The sequence below is a fragment of the Eulemur rufifrons genome, chromosome 7, assembly GCF_041146395.1.
Source record: "Eulemur rufifrons isolate Redbay chromosome 7, OSU_ERuf_1, whole genome shotgun sequence".
NCBI lineage: Eukaryota > Metazoa > Chordata > Mammalia > Primates > Lemuridae > Eulemur > Eulemur rufifrons.
In genome coordinates this window covers 173,737,953-173,756,943 of record NC_090989.1, presented here as the reverse complement: position 1 = coordinate 173,756,943, position 18,991 = coordinate 173,737,953, and the positions used below count along the sequence as shown (strand labels likewise).

The following is an 18,991-nucleotide window of genomic DNA, read 5'->3' as shown; positions in this document are numbered from 1 at the left end:
CAGCTGTTTTTTCTTTATCGAATGTTTCATCATTGTTGAAGGGGGGCGGAACCCAGCAAATGCCCAAGCCTGTCACGATTCTGTGGAACTGCCACCTTAGCCCTGGCTTACCTTGACTCATAGCGATCTGAGAGCAAGTTCTCTCCAGACGTGAAGCTGTGAGTTGTCCTGGGGTGTTAGTCTCTTCCTGCATTATTCATCAAGCCAGGCTCCAGGACTGGAGGACGACTTCTGGGCCCCAGCTTGCCCAGTCGCCCACCACACAGCACCAGCCTTTACAGGCCAGCCTCATCATGACAAGACGGTGAAAACAAAGTTGTTAAAGACTCAGCCTCCTCCCCTCCCTACCGTGGAGCTGTCAGAGCTCTCCTAAGACGGGCCTGAAACCTGTGGTGTCACAGATGGAACAAGCAAAATCCTAGGAAATGGGGTGGGGAGAGTGAGGCCCCGAATACCCTGATTTGCATGAGAAAAGACCAAGATTGATGGCTACTGAGAGCTTGGCTTTTAGCCAAGGGAAAACCCGGTGCCTGGAAGGATGAGAGAGAAGGAGGGAGGGTGTGATTAAAACTCCCCATAGATGGGGGCGAGGTAGGCGTGGGGCCCTCGGACCCATGAGTCTGAAAACCACTGAGCCTCCAGCAGGCCTTGGGGTTCAATTATCTAGTGCTTGCTCAGCCGACTCAAGCTTTCAACTCTCAGAGTTCACCTGGGCTTTGTTTGGAAGCCGTCTGAGGTATTGTGAGTTCCCAGCACGCCTTTCAAAGAATGAGTAACACTAGATAAATTTGTGTTTGCAGTTGGAGACCATTTGGGGTTTCTCTTTTAACTCATCTTCCAACACACAGAGACACTCTGTAAGAGATTTTATCTGCAGGGATGTATACATTCACATACATCCATAGTGTACACACACGTGTTGCAGATTTCTTTTTAAAAAAGGAAAATAAAGCACAATCATCCAACAGTTCTTCAAAATTCTCTCTCTGCTTTTGGGGAGCACTAAATGAAAACGTGAAACCATGCTGAGAAAAGGAAATAAATCTGAAGGAATATACTCCTGTGCTGTTTTTCAGGTTTTACATTGAGAGCATATCGTTCTTAAAGGATAAAACCACCGTGGAGCTGTTTTTCCTGAATGCAAAGTCCTGTGTACACAAGGTAAAGTGCCCTGCTTGTCTTGTTCATTGAATACCCCAAGAGTGACAGGAATTACAGGGAGAAATGTCTGTTCTTACATTCAAACCAAGAAAAAAGGCCTCACTCTTTTCCATGGATATTTCCTAACACGCCCCAGCCCACCCCCACAAACACACACACAAATGGCAGCTCTTCCCAAATACTGAGCTGGGAAGACAACCATCTGCAGAGGAGTCCTGCTTACATACAATCACCGCCTCTTTAAATGCAGCGAATACTCCACACAGAATGACCCAGAAAGACACAAAGCTGGATCAATCAGATTACGAACAAAACCTCTAGGCCAGAAATGTTTTTTAACGAGGTATGCCCTTCACTTACCACAATTCAAAACCAGTCTTCTATCAGTTCAGACTCTGCACACACGTGCCACCCACCTTAGATCTGGGGAAGGGGGACTGCTCAGAGCCACGTGTTTTCTTAGCTCCCTGTGGTGAGGTTTTTTGATTTGTTTTACTGTTTCTTATTTCTACCTAATCCATCAAGGGCAGATTATTTTTATAAAATTCAATAAACATGCATTGCTAGAAAAATAATCCCATGCTGGGATGTTGCAGCCATGTCAAATTGCTATAAAAGTTTGTAAACACTCTCAAGTTTTGTGTTATCTCCTTGCAGACTGGCATTGCTTTAGAGGCCTCCACTCTGGCCTCCTCAAGCCACGGCAAGGGGAAGGAGGCCGTGGGCCAAGAGGTGCTCATCGGTAGCCTAGCTCCTCCCTTGTATGTTATGGTCTCAATGCTCAGGATCTCAGAATTCCCTGTCCGGATTCTAGGACTGCTTCCAGGCCTTCTTTTGGATTTATTGAGCATTTTATGATTTCATTTCACCTCTTCTGTTGGATATTAGCTATAGCTCTGTTATTTTCATGGTTGCCTTAGCGTTTATAGTATATATCTTTGACTTATGCAGTCTGCCTTCAAGTGATATTATACCACTTCACATGTAGCACAAGAACCTTCACAGTAGTATACTTCTATTTCTCCCCCTCATCCTTTCTGCTTTTGATGTCATACAGTTATTTTTAGATACGTTATAGATACAAATGGCATTGTTGTTTTTATGTACACATTCATTTATCTTTAAAGACATTTAAACAATATAAAAAATCTTATATATTTACCCATATAGTTACCACTTCTGTTGCTCTTCATTCCTTTGTGTAGATCAGTATTTCTGTCTGTTATAATTTTCCTTCTGCCTGAAGGACTACCTTTAGCATTTCTTGTAGTGTGAGCTTCCTAGTGATGAATTCTTTCAGCTTGTGTCTGAAAACATCTTTATTTGCCTTTGGTTTTGAAAGATATTTCACGGAGTGTAGAATTGTATGTTGGCAGTTTTTCTCTTTTAATGCTTTAAAAATATTGATTCCCTATTTTCTTGCATTGTTTCTGATGAGAAGTCTGCTGTCATCCTTATCTTTGTGCTTCTCTATGTAATGTCTTTTTCTCTGGCTGCTTTTAAGATTTGCTCTTTATCACTGCTTTGAGCAATTTGATTAAGAGGTGCCTTAGTATGACTTGCCTCATTTCTTGTGATTGGCATTTATTGAGCATCTTGGACCTTTAGGTTATTGTTATCATCAAACTTGGAAATTTTTCGGCCATTATCTCTTTAGATTTTTTTTTTTTTTTTTTGTCCTCACTCTTGCCTTACTTGTAAAGCCCAGTTATTCATATACTAGGCCACATGAAGTTGTCCCACAGTTCAGTGATGCTTTTTCTTTAGCTTTTTTTTTTTTTTTTTTGGTGTTTTATCATACATAGTTTCTATTGCTGTGTCTTCAATTTCACTCTTATTTTCTTTTGCAATCTAATCTGCCGTTAATCTCATGCAGCATATTGGAGTTTTTATCTTTTACAAGTTTGGTTTGAATCTTCTTTACATCTTGCATATGACTAACTTTTTGAATATGTGAGATAGAGTTATAATGATTATTTTAATGTCCTTGTTTACTTATTCTAATATCTGTGTCGGTCCTGGTTGGTTTTGATTTATTTTTCTCTTTATTATGGATCTTGTTTTTCTGCCTATTTGAATGTCTGGTAATATTTTATTGGATGCTAGACATCCTTAATTTTATCTTTTGAATGCTGTATATTTTTTGTACTCCTATAAATATTCTTGACATGTATTTTGGGTTGAAGTTTAATTACCGGGATATAGGTTGGTTTTTTTCAGGTCTTTTATGATTTATTAGGCTGGCCCAGAGCAGTGCTCATTCTACTGCTAATTATTCCCCATTACTGACTTTCTGAGTACTCTAGTCAATGCTCCATGAATTATGAGTTTTTCCAGTCTGGCTGGTGGGATCAGCCACTGTTGCCAGCCCTGTATGAAGACTAGGCACTCTTCCCTGTCATCCTTTCAGACGGTCCCCAACTTTGGGTCATTTCCTTGCGTACATGCAGTGGTCAGTATTCTGCTGCATACTCAAAGGAGACCCTCTAGGGTCCTCAAGTTTCTCTCTCTGTGCAGCTGCCTTTTCTCTGGTGCTCTGTTCTGCAAATTCTATTCATTGTGATTTCCTCAGTCTCTCAGCTCCATTTCCTTAACTCAGGGAGTTCACCACGTTCCACTGTGTTTCTCCCTCCACAGCCTGGAACCCTCTCTTGACAGTAAGTGGGGGCAGTCAGAGGGCTCACCTTGTTCAAGGTTTACTGCCCTTCATTGCCAGATATTCAGCATTTTGAAAACTGTTGTTTTATACATTTTGTCTGGTTTTTTAAGTGCTTTCAGGTGAGAGGGTAAATTCAGTCCCTGTTACTCTACCTTGTCAGCAGTGAAAATATTCAAACCAGAGTTTTTGGCTAATTCTATGGGGAAGGTAAAATGTTCCCAGCACCAAAGGCTTTACTACAGCCCTCTTTTCTGAGACTTGAGTTTCCTTCAAAACTGAGGGTTGACTGATGAGTAGATACCTATATAGCAAACGCAGCATTTACTGAGTCAGGAACACATTTCATAAACCACAGTTGGCCACCCTCTCCTGTGTGGAGAAATACAATTGCCCCTTGTGATATGTTTCACTGCCCAGCTGGCCAGGGTCCAATGAAACCGTCTTCTGGATCACTTGTTTGCTTTGTGGCTAATGCAATGACAGTTAGGATGCAAATTTTTAACTCATGATATTTCTCTGGTAGCTTTGTATGCTAAATTGTGTTTGTCTTGAGGAAGTCATGAGAATCAGAATTCTTTCAAATTCTACTCCATCTTATGAATGTCAGTTGCTGGGAGCTCCTTTCTAAGTGAGAGTGTTTCCTGACTTGTCAAAGAATTTAGAATTTTTACAAAACATAGTATTGTACTGGGGGATGGACATGCTTGAATCTCTGACTCAGGTGGAGCAAGGGCAATATATGTAAGCTAAACATTTGTACCGCTATAATATGCTAAAAGAAAAAAGAAAAAAAAACCATAATATTGTAAAGGACTATGACTGTTTTTGAGATAATTTTTAAAAATTTAGTTATAGATTCTCTAGGCTGGAGACCATAAAAATAACACAAAATAAAATAATAAAATAAAATTTAATTGTAGGAATTTAGGGTTGGATATTTTCTATCTAATTATTATACAGATGGCTGGTAACAAACAATTCCAAGAGATGTTACAGGATTAGGTAGCTTTTGGTAAAGGACCTCTCAAGTAATTTCTTAAGATGTATGATTATTTGAGAACATTCCACATAAGGAATATCATCTGGACCATGGCCACAGAAGTAAATAAGTCCAATGAGAACATAGCCTCAGCTGTAGAACACACGTAGGTGGATTTATTGATTGGCAGAGTGAGTCACTGGGATGGTTGGTAGCTGCTGCTAACTCAGGGCTCCCTGATAGAGCTGAGAGTGAGTGGGGCTCCCCTCCACACTGCACAGGGGACGTTCTTCCCGCCAGTGACATGTTCAGCACCTCTAATCACCCCCTACACACACTTCTTCCCTGCCACACAGCTTTCCCCTACAGCTAGTTCCTTCTTTCCACTGAGGACAGAAATATCCAGGCAGGAAAAGAGAGTTCTTATTTGCAAATACTGACAAAACCACAATGTCTTTTTACATACTTGGTTAGTAAGAAATATGGCTGTGATAAGATTTAATGCAGTGGCTGAAGCTCTACATAGCTATGTAAATATGGGTTTATAGTCACAAAATTCAGCCTCATGAGTATGTCATTCGGAACACTGGGTAGGTCCTAATGGTTTTGTAAATATCATTGCCCATATTGCATAAAGAATAAACCATTGGTAACACTTAAATGTGTTGAAAGAAATATTGTGCCTCAATTTCTAAGTTTGGATATCCAGGATAGTCTGAAAAAAAAGATAAAGATTTTTCACTTTTGTTTACCGGAAAACTCTTGTGTACACAATATAGCACAAATTGGGCATTCAGTGAATTGTTGACTAAATAAATGAATAAATGTTGTTGATGATCAAGCCTTGTTTCCCAAGAAGGCAAGTGATAAGCAAAAATGTATAATTTGATAGGAGGAAACACATGAAAATATCTATATTTACTGACAAATTGAACATTTATAATGTTAAAAATTTCATTTTCCGGGTATTATTGAATAACATTTAGCAATGCTGTAGTCAACACTAATTACAATCTTCATCAAAGAATGAGTGAGAAATTTTCATGTCCAGTCTGATGTTTTTTAAAAAAATCAAAGGCCCTGTTAGATTTTCCTCTAATCTTTTAGATGTTAGTTAAAGGTCAATAGTCTTATAGATAACTAGTTCTTGTAGAGGTCAGTTGTGAAGCCATTGATGTATAGGCCAAATTCAACCATGGTTAGAGCTAAGTAGATGTAAAAGCATTATTTAACAATTATTTATTGGGTGCCTGCTACCTGCCAGCACTGTTTAAGGCTGTTTAAAACTGGAAATGCTCTGAGGATTTCTTGATTTTCCTTCTGATACTTTAAATCTCAATTTAAATATCAGTGAAAATAAAATTTGTTCTCTGCAAAAAAAAAAAAATCTACCTTAGTAGTAGTTTTGATAAAATTTAGCTTAATATATGCCTGTCCTTATAAAGTAATACAAATGATTGGTGTTTCTGTTTTCTATTTACCATGACCAGCTATAATTTTCAATATGAGAAAATATATTAGAAATAATATGTTTTGATCTTTACAAGGAAATGTAATTCTAAGGAAAGTTCTCGGGTCTAGGGCTATCTCTGGGCTGTACCAGCTGTGTGATCTTGGGAAAAGTACTTAACTTTGCTGAGCCCCTGTTTTTCCCATTTCAAAATGATTATGGCAGCATTTTTCGCTGGGTGACCGATGTCTACTTTTATCAGATTTACAAACAAACCCTCATTTTTAGGAACATTTTTAGGCTCCTGTCTCTCTTCCCCTCTCCAGACCTCAGATTCAGAATTGGGGATGGAGCTGAAAATCAGCCTTTTTAAAAAGGTTTTGGGGTGTTTCTTCTGCACACTTCAGTTGAAGAAACACAGGGTTTTTCTGTATGTTAAACCTACAGAATGTTTAATACACATTAAAACTCGCCTTGAGAAATATGAATCAAGGTCCGGAGATAAGACTCTAGAAAGAAATCTTTTCAATTCTCCTCCTCTTCTTTACTAGCAGTTAAAAACAAACAAACAAAAAAAAAAATGACATTTCACCTTAAGAAGATATGAAATCCATTTGTACCTCTGAGACTAATAGGAAGGAAAGAAATGTCCAAAGAGCCTTCTATGAACATTCATCATGAGCCGGCACAATGCTGAGTGGTATCCATTTCATTGCTTTTGATCCTCACTGTAGCCCATAAAGATGGAAACTTATGATCCCCTCTTACAAATTAAAGAACTGAGGCACAGAGTAGTCAGATAGTTTGCTTAATGCCAGAGAACTGGTAGGTGGGAAAAGTGTCCTTGGCTGGTTATACCAGCCATCAGGAGACCCTGGCCCTTAAAAGCATCTCTCATTTGTCTCAGCTTCTTTTTAGTCACTGCTCTTTGGATATAAAAGTGTCTTCAGTAACTTAAAACTCAGGCGCTGTTGTTCCCACTGCTTACAGAGTAGGGCAGACCATAGCAACTATTAAGTATTGAATACATGTGACTTGCAAGGTACTTACTGTATGTGTTAATTAGTTCTCACTCTGACCCTATTAGGTAAGTTCTATCATTATCCCCCATTTTACACATGGGGATACTGAGGTTCAGAGGTGATATAACGTGCACAAGGTCACATGGCTAACCCTTGGAGGAGCCAAGATTCACCCCAGACAGTATGGTGCCAGAGTCCATGTGGTTAACCACTACACACACTGCCTCTTGATGGGTGACAGTTTTCTGCCTCATGGAAGAGGCATATCCATGGCATCCTGAGTTTAAGCTGTCTCTTTCCCTTAATTCCAAACACTGTTGTACATGTTGATGCTCTTAACCCATAGTAGTGAAGATGTTTCTGTACATTCAGGGCCAAGGGGCTGCTACGGGCTGGACTTGGGGACAAAACACCACTTCTGAAAAGATATTTCAGGAGCGCATTTGCAGTCATATTGGAACAGACCCTAAAAGAAAGCTAGCAGCTGCCCCTGTGGATCAAGTGTTCTTGGTCAGAGCACACGCAGTTGTCTGAGGCGTTAAGTGAGGGCCCTGGAACCTGTTTGGCTTCCTCCGTAAGAATGCAGAGGAGCACACCTTGCCTTCCCAAAACAATCACCTGTGCCAGGTGGCAATGATGTGGAAATCCCGAAACTGATACTGGGGAACCCTGGGAGCACTCGACATACAGGCTGCGGTCCACCTTGGACAACCTGTTGCCTGCTGGGAGAAGCCTAAGCGTGTGAAGTGGGACTGTGGGCTTTGCCCCAGGTTATTATTCTTGGAGGCCTTCTGGACCAGCCATATCTGTGATTTCAGTCATCAGCCGACATTTACCACCACCACCCTTTTTTTAAAATCAGTGATCTGAAGATAAGCTTGGCAAATTAAAATAGTATTGGCCATCGTGTCCCTTTTGGTGTGTGTAACATTCTGATGATAATGAAAAGACAGAAAATGTGGGAAAGCAAGTGGGGCCCACAGGGTGCTCTGTGGTGGAGACCATGCACACCTCAGCTCCCTTTTCTGCAGAGCTGGGAAGGAGGAGAAGGGAGAGGGCAGCTCAACTCTACTGAGAACTTACCAAGTAGCAGGAGCCAATTTTTCTCATGTATTAGTTCATTTACCACTCCCAACAATGGCTACTGTTATTTATTACTACTTCAACAAATAAGGAAATGCAGGCATAAATAGGTTAAATAATTTGGCCAAGGTTAAGTAGCTCATTAGTAGTAGGGTGATCAAACCTAGGCGGTCTGGCTCCGGAAACCATTGTATTTGTCTGTTGTCATTCATTCATTCATTAAACAACAACAAAAAGTATTGCACTGCTGTTAAGGGCCAGGATCTCTGATGAGTGATGATTATCAGGATAATATTTAGCACTCAGACCTTCCTATGGCCAAAGTCATAAGGATCTTTTCATTTGTATGTGTATAGTGTGTGTTGTGTTTATTTTAAAGGCAATGTGTCTGATGATACTTTCCAAGACATAATATTTCTAAAAGATGCCAGGGACCTTGGAGAGACTGAGCATGCCTGGAATCCTTTGATATTATTTGTTGATCTTTCCTAAAGTAGTATAAAAAGAAGTTTGGGACATTTTCCTAGCTCTGCAATATGAGGAATCTTACAGACAGAAGTAGGATTTTAAAATCAAACACACACATACACATACACCTATTATACTTTAGATCTTAGCTCAAGAATCTAGCTCAGGATCACAAGATACTTTCATACCAAAAAGAGTTTAAGAAACTGATTATTATACTACTTTCTTGGAAATTCACGACATACCTTGACATATTAGTGCTTCAAGAAGTCTTGCAATACACAAACCTGTTTGATGTTGTTAAACCTAAAATTTTCCAAACTTATCTGTATATGGAATTCTTTTAAGCAATACTTATTAATGGACCACTGACCACACTTTTGAAAATGCTATTCTAGATATATACCATACTATTAAATAATAAAGCCCAAAAAGACAACCATAAGCCTCTTGGGTGTTGCCGCTTGTTAAATCTGGCCTCAGGATAAAACCAAGGTCTATTTCGATTCTTTAAGTAAAACATCTTTGGAGTCAGTCAAGAAAAGTTGACCTGGGTACCAAACCACTTCGGACCCCCTCTGCTCCAGGCTTAGCAGGAGTAGGTAACATATCAAGACAGAAGAGAAAATGGCTCAGTATGGCTTTAATAGATTTTACTGTGTTCCCTTTTCTTTTGTAATAAGTACTCATCTCTCTGTGCTTTGAACAAATGTGGAAATACAAGTGAGCCAAACATTAGTAATCCTATTAAAAAACAGTTATTGCAAGACTATGCAATCATGTTTATTTTTATTCTCCCTCTTACCCCATGTCTTGACCGAGACCTTATTAGGCATGCCGTTTCATCAGTGGACTTGGTGAGAGTCTCGGACGATCATCCCAAAACGTGCTCTTACCACACTCAGGGTGATAGAGCACATTGCATAACGCCCTTAGTATCTGAATGCCATTTGCGTTTGGGCGTGTGAATCTGGAGGCATCAAAGCTCTGTTAAAAGCCCATGTAGCTCCGGAGCGCAATTTGGCCATCTCCATTAAAATTAAGAGTTTATGTTGTCACCCAGCACTATACCAAGTGTAGGAATCTATTCCATGGAAGACTTTATTGAAATATGAAGAGATACATATAAAAAGATCTTTTGTATTATTATTTCTAATGGTAGGAAACTGGAAACTGCCTAAATATACTTGAATAGGAATTGATTATATAAATTACAAATTATTTGTATGGTAGGACATTGTACAGCCATTAAAAATAATAGGATAGGCCTCCTTGACTAACATGGAAACAAATCCAAATTATGTTGTTAAATTTAAAAAGAATTGTGTGCAGCACACACTGTGTGGGGGATGGGCATGTTTGTAGCTCTCACTCGGGTGGTGCAAAGGCAATTTATGTAACCAAAGCATTTGGACCCCCGTAATACTCTGACATAATAAGTAAATAAATAAATATTAAAAAGAATCAAGGTACAAAACAGTGAACATAGCATAATTTTTTAACTATTATTTACTTACATATAATGTACTCATAGGGAAAAAATTGAAAAATGTATAGCATAGTAAAAATTTTTATTATCTTTTGGAGTGAGATTATGGAAAAGCTTTTGCTTTCTAAGTAATACTTTTCCAGTTTTTTAAACAGGAAGCTTGAATTAATTTTAAATCAGAAAAACAAAGACAAAAGTATATTCACTAAAATTAACCTCATCAAAGCTGTATCGAGAGAATAAAAACATTTTGCTAATCATTTTCCTTCCATTAGAAAAACAGTCCTCTTTCTCACCAGACAAAGCTCAGTGGACATTAAAAACTTTTAATTGCTTTATCTAGAAAAGCAAAAGGTGTACTATTAATATTAACAACAACTAGCATGTTTTTTCCCATTGTAAAAATAATACTGGTTCATTGTAGAAAATTTAGAAAATGCACAAAAGTACAACAAATCAAAAAAGGATATATAATCTCAATACCAGAGAATAAATGTTACTGTTTTGACACATTTCTTTTTTGTGCATACATTTTTGTTTGGTTGAGATCAGTTTTGTTAGACTTTTAACTCTTTATACATTTCAGCTACTTTGATCTTGTCTTCTCTTCATCCTGTACTCTGTTTGTCCTTAGATTTTAAGAATCATTATGTAGCATGCAGAAGGAGCACAGGGAGGCCTTGAAAATTCACATTTTTATTTCATCAAATATACACTAACACATTCAGTATTGGGACCAGGTTTTCTTTATGTGAGAATCTCTAGGATCTAGATGTTAGGTAAAGGTTGTTGAATGGGTGAATAAATGAATGAGTGAATGATTAAAGAATGAACAAATGGATGGCAGAATTCAGGCACTTTAGGATGTAAAATCAGGTGGGGCAAGGTGGCTCAACCTGTAATCCCAGCAATTTGGGAGGCCAAGGCAGGAGGATCTTTTGAGGCCAGGAGTTTGAGACCATCCTGGGCAACATAGTGAGACTCCATCTCTACAAAAAATTAAAAAAATTTCAACCAGAGAATCAGAACTTTAAAAAACATTTATTTTAAATAAATGGATGTGGTGGCACATGCCTGTAGTCCCAGCTACTCAGGAGGCTGAGTTGAGGTTACAGTGAGCTATGATGATGCCATTGCACTTCAGCCTGGGCAACAGAGTGAGACTATGTCTCAAAAGGGGGGGAAAAAAAAAGAATATAAAATCAGTAAGGCCAGTACCCACCACCTCTCCTGCTTGACATCTTAGCCAGCTCTCAGCAACCTACAGAGGGGGACTGTATTATGGGAATTTGGACTCTGAAACCAGGCAGCATGGGTTCAAAAACATGGCTTTGGCTCTCTCCTGGGCATGTCACTTGCATTTTTAAGCCTCTGTTTCATTGATTATAAAGTGAAGATAATATAGTTTCTAGGCTGTGCATGGTGGCTCACATCTGTAATCCTAGCATTCTGGGAGGCTGAGGCGGGAGGATCTCTTGAGCTCACAAGTTCGAGACCAGCCTGAGCAAGAGCAATACCCTGTCTCTACTAAAAATAGAAAAATTAGCCAGGCGTGGTGGCACGCACCTGTAGTCCCAGCTACTCTAGAAGGCTGAGGCAGGAAGATCACTTGAGCCCAGGAGTTTGAGGTTGCTGTGAGCTAGGCTGACACCACGGTACTCTAGCCTGGGCAACAGAGCGAGACTCTGTCTCAAAAATAATAATGACAATAATAATAGTTTCTACCTCAATGGATGAGTTAATATATATGTAAAGTGTATAGAACACTGTCTGACACAGACCCTTTTTAACTATACATATTTTTTTCCTTTTGATTCAGTCCTCACAGCTATTCATATTTTTGCTATTATTATCACTAGTATTGCATATCCAGCCCCTTTATAGGACATGCAAGCCCTGGCACATCACTCTAGCTCTTCCCACACTCACTCTGTGGTCAGACTGAAATAACTGCTCCTTCCCTGATGATACCTTCTGGTCTTTGTCAAGCCTCCCTGCGTTTCTTTGTTATAGACTTGTCTCTCTGCTGAATGCCTTTCTCTCCCCACCCCCACCCCCCCTACCCCCGTCCTTCCCCTCTGGCAAATTTCTACTCATCCTTGAGAACTCAACTCTAGAGTCCCTGCCCCTTAAGCAATTTCTGCCTTCCCTTGTCAACCACCTCACCATTTCCCGAAGAGAGTTAGATTCTTCCAATCTCCAAAACATCCTTTCAATACTTGTAACTCTTCCTGTTGTGTTGAATTGTTCCTTTCTACATCTGTTAACCCAACCCCCCAACTGTGCTAACTCTTGAGACCAGGGTACATCTTTATCTTCCGACCAGTGACACCGAGCCTGGCACGCTCTATAGGCCCTCAGTGAATATTTGTCTAGTGAGCAAAATAAATGTAGTTTACATTAGCAACTAAGTTGATCAAATTTTGCAAAATGGGCTTTTGAAAGGGTCAAGTCAAATTAAAAATCAATTCTGAGTAACAGCCATAAAGTTAGACACTTTCAGCTTTCAATCTTATTTTGTTTTCACTACCTAAGATAGAGCTACTCTTCCTAAATTCAATTTTCCAGAGTTGATAGTGTACTCGTAACCTTGAAATTTAATATACTGAGCCTATCGGAATACAATTTTAGCATTGCATGATCAGGTTTTAAAGCACAAAAATCTCAGCATATCTGTTATAACCTTTGCTGCTATACTCACTGTAAATGTCTTTTGGAGACATTTAGGAGAATCGTAAAATCAGCTACAAGGATAGGTTAACACACTTCTTTACTCTTAGATTCAAACGTTTTTTTCTTAGAGTTCCGAGGAAATAAGTCATCAACTTTTGATTGCCTCCAGGACAGAGGGGCATTGAGCGTATACACACAGGGAATCCAGTTAATCCTGAAACCTCATTTTAGCCAAGTCTTCTAATATGTTCTCCCACCCTGACCATCCAGCCAACCTGTCCTGAATATAATTGACTTCCCTTTTTTCTTACCATATAGGCAGCAAAAAAGCAGGGATGGAAGAAAAATTAGAGAAGTGCATCATTACAAAAGTCGAGAATGAGTTCCTGAATACTCAAAATGTGACTGTTTTTGAGAGGGAAACGTTCTCCTGAAACCTAGAAAGATGTTTTGATAATTTTTTACAGTTCTGACTGCCAATTTATGGCAAAGAGACTTTTTTTTTTTTTTTTTTTTTTTTGAGGCAGTCTCACTCTGTCGCCGGGCTAGAGTGCCATGGCAGTCAGCCTAGCTCACAGCAACCTCAAACTCCTGGGCTCAAGTGATCCTCCTGCCTCAGCCTCCTGAGTAGCTGGGACTACAGGCTTGCACCACCACATCCAGCTAATTTTTACTATTTTTAGTAGAGACAGGGTCTCACTCTTGGTCAGGCTGGTCTCGAACTCCTGAGCTCAAGTGATCCTCCCTCCTCAGCCTCCCAGAGTGCTAGGATTATAGGCATAGGCCACTGCACCTGGCCAAAAGAGACCTTTTTAAGTATACTTTCATGGAAAGACCTATTACTATGCATACTGAGAGTGCCTTAAGAAAGAGTATTAGTCTTAGCCCAATTTAACCAAACAGAACACGAAGCATATTCATCTGTAACCAATCCATTCTTTTCAGCATCACATTCATGGTTCTTGTCCTGGAATTATTTCATGTAGTTCAACAACCAACAATTTGAATAGTTACCAAGAACTAAAATACATTCAGTAGATCTGCTAACCTGGCTGAGTTTTAACATTTGGGATTTCACAGTGTTTGTGTATGCGAATGTGTGTGTGTGTGTGCTCCCACACATGCGAGTGTGTGTGTTTTAATCCTCAGCTCATTTTAAGATTCAGAAATAATTTAAAGGATCAGGAAGAGAAATTGAATTTTGCAGCCTCTAAGTTCTGTCTACAGATGGGTGACCGTGCCTTATTATAATAACCAGTCATCAGAAGATAGATAGTACCAAGTAAAGTCACTAAACTAAACATCAGAGCTGGTTTGAAGACTAGCCAGTCCACAAGGAACAAAGAAATCTAATACTGTATTTTAAAGGGCTATTGCAAGTTTTATAATAAGTATTTCACCTTTCCCTGTTTCATGTGGTTTTCCCTTTATGTTTTCCTGACATTGAAATTATGTTTGTCTTAAACCGAGAGCATTCAGATATATGGTGCCTGGTGCATGTGTGAAAATCAAAGTTTTCATAATAATAACTTATTACACAGGTCATTTTTAATCTCATATCCCCAAGGCCTTTTCATCTGTGGTGTGTTCTTGGCCTTTACCACCCCCTGAGATGGTGAAGGGCAACATCATTGCCCCTCCTTTTCACAGATTAAAAAAACTGAGGCCCAAAGATGTACAAGGACATAGTCATAAAGTAGAAGACAAGGAAAATGCCCTCCAGTTGGCACTAGCAGGTAAATTTGCAAAGATTGAATTATTTGTCCACTGGTGTATTGCCAGCTCCAGGGCGGCAATCAAATATTTGTTGAACACATTGAGAAGAGCTACTAAAAATCCAGTTGGAAGACCTGTATTTCATAATGGTGTGATTTAATATGAATTATCCTAAAACATTTAAACCCAGTACTGATATTTATGGTACACCATCATCTCAGAAATGGGCAATAAGAATTTCCTTACAGCTAAATTTTGACTCAAATAAAGTCATATAAAATGCCAGATAAGTGCTTGAAAGGAAAGAGGAGGAGGTAAATAGTCCATTTAGCTGAAAATATAAAATCTTAAAATCTAGGAATTTGGACACCAATGCATGAAAAGGCTCTGTAATATATTTTCTCATTATTTTAGAAATCAGATTTCTTTGTATGTTTCCTGCTTAAAGATACCAATCTTGTATTTCCAAAGAAGTATGGCAAAGAAACTTGGAGAAGCCAGCTCACCCATACCAACTGTCTCTATCCATCTATCATGTATCTATCTGTCATCTATTTCTTAACCCACATTAGAAGCAGATGTCATTTGCCTTTCTGTTTTGCTTCACATGCTTAAGGGGCCTAAGGAGGAGGTTCTTTATATATTTCAGAAAGAAGGAATTGAATAGAAGACTTCCATGTCATAATTAAGTAGGCCTAAGATGAATGCTATTTTGGAGAACCTTTGCAATGTGTATTTATTAAGAAATAGACTAAGATATACATTTCAGGTAAGCCTGATGAATCAGCCACAGATGGTCACAACTGTAAGTTTATGAAGAATACATGTGGTGCCGAGCACAGTGGCTCATGCCTATAATCCTAGAACTCTGGGAGGCCAAGACAGGAGGATCACTTGAGGTCAGTAGTTCAAGTCCAGCTTGAGCAAGATCGATACCCCCATCTCTACCAAAAATAGATAAAAATTAGCCGGGAGTGGTGGTGGGCGCCTGTAGTCCCAACTACTGAAGAGGCTGAGGCAGGAGGATCCCTTGAGCCCCAGGATTTGAGGTTGTGGTGAGTGTAATGATGCCACTGCACTCTACCCAGCATGACAGAGTGAGACTCTGTCCAAAAACAAACAAAAAAAAAACCCAAACATGGAAAGTGCGCCTTGTAAGAGTACTGTGTTCTCTTGGCTCAAGTGAAATCAGTAGTTCACGGTGTTGGACACCAACCAAGATTGTTTATTCACTCCTTGAAGAGACAATCCATGGTTCGGCTGGATGCTTGACGTGAATGGTGGAAGAAATCGGAAGGGAGGGTGTTGACTGTCGAGCTTTCAGTCTCAGCTCCACCATTTACAGGCTGCGTGGCTCTTTTATTATTATTGTACCTTCCTAAGCTTCAATATCGTCACCTATGAAATGGGGGTGATAACATTGCTTTCTCACAGGGTCGTCCCGAGGACTCAATGAATTAATATATATGTAATGCTCTTGGAACAGATAATAAACACTTAATAGATGTGTTTATCTATTTTTGGTTGTTATTGACAATATTATTCCAAAATTTCCAAGAGGACTATGTCATAAAATGTTCTCATTGATAAGAAGTACTTGAGCATACATAATCACAATTATGACATAAAAGGAGAATGTTAGGGAAAATATTTTTAAAAAGGGATGCACTATTGGAAAAAAAAAAACAACAAATGGAAGGCCCAATTAGATAGGTGCATAATAGACCGAAAAATAAAAGTAGCCCTGGGCCAACCGTGGTGGCTCATGCCTATAATTCTAGCACTTTGGGAGACCAAGGCAGGAGGATCGCTTGAGGCCAGGAGTTCGAGACCAGCCTGAGCAAGAACAAGACCCCATCTCTACCAAAAATAGAAAAATTAGCCAGGCATGTTGGCACATGCCTATAGTACCAGCTACTTGGGAGGCTGAGGCAGGAGGATCACTTGAACCCAGGAGTTTGAGGTTGTAGTGAGCTTTGATGATGCCATTGCACTCTAGCCCGTGCAACAGAGCGAGACCCTATCTCAAAAAAAAAAAAAAAAAGTATCCCTGCATATTTACTCATGCAAAACATCCAGATAGATACTAACTTCAGCAGGACTTCTTTACCCAAAGGCTTAATTTTAACATCATGACCTAACTTTCTTCTTCCTGATTCATCCTTTCTCCCTCGAATCATCCTTGATTATCTTGTAAGCACCTTGAACTTTTTCTTTTTTTTTAAAATAGGGAAAAAAATAGTTTTCCATCAGAGCACTCTGCTGCTACAAATTCAAATTGTCATGGTAAATTGGTGCCAGGGTGCATTTAAGCAATTAGAATGCTATAATTAAAGTCTGCTGCGTATGTAGTCTTATAATGCATAAGGGTAAGCACAGAAGTTGAGAGCTTGGTTCTAAGTGTTTGTTTAATAATGGTTATTCATCTGTTGTCTAATTGTCTCCCCACATATGTATCAGATGTGGGTGCCTTGGAACGGCCATGCCTATTAGCAGAGCCTGACCTATTTAGGCTCCTTGCCTTTCTTACATGGCATAACAATTCGGCTGTAGATCACCACACCTCTAATTTCCAGGGCAGTCTCATAAACATTCACTCCCTTGCTTTGAAAATGTATTAGCGCAAGAGTTTATAAAGAAGATTCAGATATTGGCAGAATGGTGGAGCCAGTCTCTGATATTTGACCATGACACAGTCTCTTTCTTCTTGGGCTTAAAGGGAATAAAGTCGAGCCTCATGACCTCAGAATAGGGGAGAAATAAAAATAAGAATTGGAAGAAGGAAGACTCACAGTCCTGAAGATATGTTTTGCAGCATTTTCTGGTAGAACATTATTATCAAAAGGTTTAATTTTTTAAAGAAGTATAGATTCATTCATTTAAAATTATTTATTGAATGTCTGCTATGTGCTAGGCACTATATAGGTACTGGGTGTGCAGTGGGGAGTTAAACATATCTCTGTCCACGTGGAGTTTAGAGTTTTTTGAGGTTAATACCATAGTTCACTAATTGTGTATATCTGATGTATGGTCATTATTCATATTGCTCTGATGTCTGTTCTTTATAGCTTTTTGTTTCCTATTCTGATCCAGGGTCCAGTGTAGGATCACACATTGCATTTAGTTGTCATGACTCTAAAGTCCCCTCCATAATCAGGAACGGGTGTACAGTCTTCTTTGGGCTTTATTACACTGGTATTTTTGAAGAGGATAGCCTTGCAGAAATCTCTCAGTTTGTGAAATATGGTTTGTCTAATTCACTGGTTCCAAACACATATCATGTGGGGCATGTCTCAGAATCATCTGGGAACTTAGTGAACACACGGAGACCCACACCCTGTCCTATCTCAGCCTATTCTACTTCAATGAGCCTGGGCCTCCATATTTTTTATTAGCTCTTCAGGTACTTCTGCTACACACCAAAGTTTGAGAACCAATAGTCTAATAATTTTCCCATGTCAGGAATACTCCATAGATGATGTTGTGTCCTTCTCAGTACATCTCACAAGGAGGCATGCAATGCCAGCATGTCTTATTTGAGTTAAAGTGGTATCTGCCAGATTTCTCTATTGTGAAGTCACCTTCTCCCTTTGTAATTAATAAATTGTCTGGAGTTGACATTTTGAGGCTATCTGACCATCCCGTTTTTGACCCAATGATCTTGGCCTCCAGTGTTGATCTTGCCTAAGTCAGTTAATACCACAGTAATTGTAAAAGGTGATTTTCTAATTCAGTCATCTTCAATATTTCTTAGTATTCATCTGTAAAGAATCATTTTCCGGCCGGGCGCGGTGGCTCACGCCTGTAATCCTAGCACTCTGGGAGGCCGAAGCGGGTGGATCGCTCGAGGTCAGGAGTTCGAGACCAGCCTGAGCAAGAGCGAGACCCCGTCTCTACTAAAAATAGAAAGAAATGATTTGGACAGCTAAAAATATATATAGAAAAAAAAATTAGCCAGCCATGGTGGCGCATGCCTGTAGTCCCAGCTACTCGGGAGGCTGAGGCAGTAGGATCGCTTAAGCCCAGGAGTTTGAGGTTGCTGTGAGCTAGGCTGACGCCACGGCACTCACTCTAGCCCGGGCAACACAGTGAGACTCTGTCTCAAAAAAAAAAAAAAAAAAAAAAAGAATCATTTTCCATTTTTTTCCATCCTCACCCTTTAAAAATATTTTTCAGTATCAGCATGGACTTAAGAATTGCTTTTTATTCACTGTATTATAATTCATTCCTGTCATTCATCTTGATGCTCAGATGGCTCCAGTTTAGCCAGTGGAATCCCCTTTAAGTCATA

At 39.4% G+C, this 18,991-nt stretch overlaps 1 protein-coding gene across 1 annotated transcript in view; it reads left to right on the top strand.

Annotated features, from left to right (window-relative positions):
- FRMD4B (FERM domain containing 4B) overlaps positions 1-18,991 on the top strand; it is a 167,967-nt gene that overhangs the window by 77,623 nt on the left and 71,353 nt on the right. Inside the window, exon 5 of the mRNA XM_069473792.1 lies at positions 1,077-1,161. Coding sequence (XP_069329893.1) covers positions 1,077-1,161 — 85 coding nt within the window. The remainder of the gene's footprint in view (positions 1-1,076; positions 1,162-18,991) is intronic.